This window comes from Rhodamnia argentea, chromosome 7, assembly GCF_020921035.1.
Source record: "Rhodamnia argentea isolate NSW1041297 chromosome 7, ASM2092103v1, whole genome shotgun sequence".
Taxonomy (NCBI): Eukaryota; Viridiplantae; Streptophyta; class Magnoliopsida; order Myrtales; family Myrtaceae; genus Rhodamnia; species Rhodamnia argentea.
The window spans coordinates 20,324,713-20,330,247 of record NC_063156.1 but is presented as its reverse complement, the minus strand read 5'-3'; the positions used below and the strand labels follow the sequence as shown (position 1 = coordinate 20,330,247).

Genomic DNA, 5,535 nt, shown 5'->3' with positions numbered 1-5,535 from the left:
GAAAAACATACTTCCTATTCTTAATAATGTCCTATCCTTATCCTATCGTCCTATCAAATAATTCCTAAAACCATAGGAGGAACATAACACCAAATCACAGTTAAGCACCACAAGACTACAAAGAAAAAATGCACTGCCCAATGGAGATCACCTTCAACAGGTTGCTTCACGACAATAGGAGTTGCAATCCCAACGAGACCACCTCTTCATTACCATTCTACCCTCCAAAATTTCCAACTTCTTTGCCAATCCGAGCAAGGGCCATCTCCCTGAAAATGTTCCTCCTGCCACAGGCAGTTGCCAAGACCTCAATCTTTCTATTTTCTCCAGGTGCAGCTTGCTTTGATCACTGGTTTTAGTGCCTTTAGGCAAAGGCACAAGAGGTACAAAGGCGATTAAGATAATGTAAGCCGAGGGCCCTGTTTTTTGCTCATTTTTTTGAAATAAAGAACCACTTTCCAAAAAACTATGGAGTTAAAAGAATTTGTCAGGTAATGATTTTACGACGCATTACAACAATTGGATACACTCGATGTCACTTATTCTTCATTCTTCACAGGATCAGAGGTCACAACAGGGAGATTCCTTCTATACTGAGAAGAAGTCAGCCTCCTCTCTAATGGCGTCTTCCTCTTGCTCACAACAAACCTGTTCACTCCTTTACGCATAGGCATTATTGACGGGAAATCCTCGTCTGGTATTTGGCTCAGCTCTGAAATGTCCTTAATCTGGGCAACGCGTCGGAACCACCTTTCTGCCTTTGCCTCCTCTGACATGTCCAGAGGATCAGGTTCTTTCACTGCTGAACCCTCCAAGCTCTTACCTCTCCACTGCTCTCTCACATTGAAACTTTCTGATGGTTGGTGTGAACTGCTCGCCTCATTTGTTGTCTCTCCTGGATTTCTACCATCTTGAAATGATCCAGCACCTCCACTACTCCCACTATTTGTCTGAGGATTGCTCAAGTCCCCCAACATCCCAACATTATGTGTCCCTTTTGTCATGGTTGAACTATTCTGAGTAAAGTTCTCTACAGTAGGTTTCATATTCCGGGTCCCACTATCAATTTGTCGGTTTTCACCTGATTGAACATTGCCATTAGGCGGCATTGAACTTGAATCATTTGCCTCCAGTGGAAGCTTCCTGGGAGATGCAAGAGTTGATGTCGTTTCCAGAGAGGCTTTATCGGTAGCATTTTCCCCGTCAGGCTGCCGGTTTTCCTTCTTAGCAAAATGCCCAGGTGGGAATGGGACAAAGGGAACAAAGTTGGTATTGCTAGCTCGCTCCATTGCGGCACGTCTTTTGTACATTGGAGAAGTTGAAGAATGATCTTTCATCCTTCCAACCGCAAATCGGTTCTCTCCCTTACGCACAGGCATGGTCTTAGAGAAGTCCTGGTCAGAAACTGCAGATGGCAAATCTCGAGCATCATGTAATTCGGCAATTCGCCTAAACCATCCCTCAGATTTTTCTTCTCTTCCTTTTTCTTGATCTTGTTTCTCGGTCTCAAAAACTGGTCCATGAGATGGCGGTAAACAAGCTCCTGACTTACCTGTGACATTGAATCCAGAAGCAGGAGAATCCTGCTCTCTAGCATTTGAAGCAAGAGAAGCGGCCCCACCTGTCACCGTGTTGTCTGCCTCGGTTTCAGAAATTCCGGGTTTCTTGGCAAACATATCATCAGGTAAAGGCCTAAAAGCAACATAACCAGAATTGTTTCCTCCAGGCTGTCCTTGTTGTGGAGATGGTGAGTTAGAAAAAGATGAATCAAGTCTCTTGTTTGCATCCGAAATTCGGTTATCATCAACCTTTGGAGTTACCTCAGCAGTAAAGTTACTTCTGTTTTGAGCATCGGCCAGCCTCCTATCCAGAGGCGTCTTCTTCGTGCTCACAACAAATCTATTCACTCCTTTCCTCAGCGGCATAATCTCAGGGAAATCTTCATCTGTCATAGCACTGTAAACATCTGCAGTGCTAACTAGCTGTGAAACTTTTTTGAACCACCTTTGTGCCTTCTCTTCATTGGCAGCTAACCTCGTCTCAATGTCAACTTTAGTAGCATCATCAACAGAGCCATGACCTGAACCAAATCCAGAGGGGACTGTGGATGACATCTGTCCAGGACGCTTGCATTCACATCTCAAGCATATTTGATTCCTCCCATTATTGAAGAAGTCACATCTATGATAGTTTGAAAAAAGGAAAGACAACTTTCAGTACATTGAACTCATACTAATGACAGCTTTCCACAAAACCTTTGACAAAAACAACAAGCAAATACTCACTGAGGACACCCCCACTCTCTGCCTGTCAAATGCCCCTTTGGTCGTGCCTCTTCACATTCAAGGCACTTCATATTTCTCGCAAAATTCATAAAACTACACCTGCTCATAAATGTCAAGGAGAGAGATTCAATTCGCATGTCATATCATAACAAGCAGCATATACAGATTGGAGAAAGAAAGGAATAGAATTCATTTGGGTGACAGAAAGAAGAAAGCACTTGCCTGGGGCAAATCCAGTCACCTCTTTTCATCTCAATGTTTGGCCCACGAGGCCTAGGAACTTGTCCATATCCACCAGAGAACTGTCTCTCAAGGGAACCAGCAAAGTTTGATGGGGAAGTACGATTAAAATTTGCCATCTCTTGGAGCAGATTCCGTACCGACGCAATAAAAATTTGGTTACTGAAGTAACTTTTTTCTGTTGTGAGGGGGCTGCAGGCATAACTCAGTATAAACCTCATCAAATCAATTGTCTGCGCTTTATTGCCATCAACAGTCTATGCAACGAAAACAAGAAAAAAGCATGCCGAAAATCAGATGCCAATGTTAACCACAGTAACATAATTTACCAAGCGTGCAAGCAGAAGTCTGTATCGTAAATGTCAATGTGTGCGCATATTTAAAACCAAAGAGCAGTAAATCTATCAGCACAACGAAATTACAAGCAAAAGAACTGTGAAGACGAAATCTTACACCAGCTTCGTCGCCACTCATGAAAGCCCTCATTTTTCTAATGGAATCATCAGCGTTCTTGAAAAGTAAAGGAGGCCCATTTTCGACCAACACGTCAATATCTCTCTTCGAGAGTTCCCTACAAAACCAACTTCAGGCATGAATAAAGCGCATCGCTAGACAAACCATAACTATCAAGAGTATGAGAATTTTGATACAAACGATACCTCAAAAGATGAGGCCGATCGCGCGCGAAGGCCAAGCCAGCCTCAGCTGCACGAACGAACTCCTCATGCAAATCCACGCCCGCCAAGAACTCAGCCTCACCACCAATTCCCCGTGCCGCTACTGCAGCGAATCCCTCCTTACCGAAATAGCCACCGGCGGACAAGCTCCTGACGAAATCGAGCCACTCCGACCACGGATGAGCGGAGTCGGAGAAATGATCGTGTCTGACAGCGTTGGTCTGAGCATGAAAATGTCGCGAAGAGGACTTGATTCGCAGTGGACGGGAATGGTCGGTAGAAGCGTTGAGGATGTGGTGGTGGAGCGAGGTGAGAGGAGACAGGTGGCGGAGATGGCGGCGGTGGTGGTTTAGGCGAGCTAGACGGAGGAGGGAGGGGCAGCGCGGAGGTATAGGAGTGGCGAGGAGCATCAGGAACCTGGTGGCACCGCCCATACGCGTAGTCGTTGTCGCCGCCGGCGATGCTTACACCTGACGGAAGAACGGAACTGCTGTTTCTGGTCGATGGCTTGAGCTAACAACGATAAACCCCGCCCTCAATTTTGTACTTTGGGTCGTGAAAAAATATCTTCTCCTCCTTTTATTTTCCTTTTATCCGAAATTAGTAACGAAGGTCGTCAATTGTGACAATATGCATAAATCCTTTGCCAGATAAATTGTCAGGGGAAATATTTGGCTTGAGTGCAACTCACCAATAAACAAATTTCACCTTTAGGAAATTATGGAAAGTCCCTCCCCGGACTTTGAGGGCGCGCTTGTCAACACTTTTGCTTTAGAAATCAACTTCTGACCAAAAGTTGATTTTTCTCCTTATACTCAAAAGCAGAAGTTGATTTTTTTACTTCCGCTCCGGAAGTTGATTTCTGATAAGAGAAATTCGTTTTGTAACAGTTGAAAATTTTTATTTCTAAAACGTTACTAACACAAAATTTTCTATGAAAAATAATTGTTGGTGACCGAAAAATTTCTACTTTATTTTTAAATTTCTTTAAAAATTATTTTTATTATTAAAAAAATATTATTTACTTTTTAAAACTAAAAAATTATTAATTATTTTTTACTCTGTTGATTGAAGACGACGAATTGGCAAGTGACGGTGGTCGCAATGGTGGTCGACGGTAGATTGCGGCGATGGTCGACAATTGGCAATGACCAACGGTAGGTGGAGGTCGGCAGTTGGCGATGGGTGGCGGCCGGCGGAGGTCGACGGTGGTTGGTGGCCGGGGGTGGTTGGCGGGTGGCAGTGGTCGCGGGTAGTGGTTGGCAGAGATCTCCGGTGGGTGGCGACCGGCGGAGATCCGTGGTAGGTGAAGGCGGGCAATGGTCGGTGGTGATCACGGGCGGCGGCCGGCGGTGGTCGATGGTAGGGGGTCGTGGTGGTTGCGGGCCGTAGTGGGCGGTAGTCAAGGGTGGGCGGAAGTGGGAGTAGTCGAAAAGAGGATGAGGGTGTAATGAAAAGAGGGTGATGAGAGAAGTACTTCTTAAGTTGAGAAGCAATATTTTTAACTCTTCAAATTGGGAGAAAAACAACTTCAGAAGTTAAAATTCACTTTAGAAATAGATTTTTATTTTACCAAATGGATTTTTGCTTTAGAAGTTACATTATCAAATAGATTTATACTCCAAAAGCACTTATGGAGCAAAAATCTACTTCTAGAAGTATTACCATGGCATACCTTCCCTTCGAAGTTTGAGCCATTTCACGCTAATTTTGTCTTATTTTTGTTGTGTTCCCCAAGAAACTTGATTATAAGCATAGTCGCCCATGGACTTGCTGGACCTCGAAGGCCTAAAGGACACACCACGTCTACCCAATCCAATTGGGCTATGTAGATCTGCAAAACGAATGGGTTGGGTCGAAATTGGTTAGATCCAAATTAACTCATTTAACAGGAAAAGTGTCAAAAAAAGTTTTAAACCTATTATATTGGTGCCAATTCAATCCTAAACCTTTTATATTTGTGTCAATTGAGTCTATCCTATCAATTTTGGCTGAAAATGGCTAATATGGATGCCAATTGTCCTACGTAGTGCGATTGGCGTTGATGTGGATAATTTTTAATATTCTTTTATAATTTTAATGATTTTTTTCTTCTTTCCTTTTTTGTACATTTCTTTACCCTTGTACACTGCTTGTACACTTCTTTAATAGTTTTAATGATTTTTTTCTTCTTTCCTTTTATCAATGATTTCCAGTCAAAATTGGCTGGATGGACTCAATTGGCACAAATGCAAAAAGATTAGGACTAAATTGGCACCAATAAAAGGTTTAGCACACCAATGCAATAAGTTTGTGACTTTTTTTTCCCATTTAACATGTTTTCATGCAATACA

The 5,535-nt window shown here is 43.2% G+C and overlaps 1 protein-coding gene across 1 annotated transcript; it reads right to left on the bottom strand.

The window, feature by feature from the left end:
* Positions 1–395: 395 nt before the first annotated feature.
* LOC115756206 (zinc finger protein VAR3, chloroplastic-like) lies at positions 396–3,736 on the bottom strand. The gene is made up of 5 exons (XM_030695903.2): positions 3,185–3,736; positions 2,979–3,096; positions 2,508–2,782; positions 2,286–2,384; positions 396–2,181 (listed from the first exon to the last, which is right to left on the bottom strand). Exons 1-5 carry the CDS (start codon positions 3,634–3,636, stop codon positions 540–542), a joined length of 2,586 nt encoding a protein of 861 aa, XP_030551763.1. The 5' UTR covers positions 3,637–3,736; the 3' UTR covers positions 396–539.
* Between the last annotated feature and the right edge of the window lie 1,799 nt (positions 3,737–5,535).

Excerpts from the sequence above, each read along its gene's own strand:
- LOC115756206 (XM_030695903.2), bottom strand. The coding sequence starts at position 3,636 with ATGGGCGGTGCCACCAGGTTCCTGATGCTCCTCGCCACTCCTATACCT. Across the intron at positions 2,385-2,507 it reads GGTGACTGGATTTGCCCCAG|GTGTAGTTTTATGAATTTTG; the intron begins GCAAGTGCTTTC and ends ATTTATGAGCAG. Across the intron at positions 2,182-2,285 it reads AGAGAGTGGGGGTGTCCTCA|ATGTGACTTCTTCAATAATG; the intron begins GTGAGTATTTGC and ends AAACTATCATAG.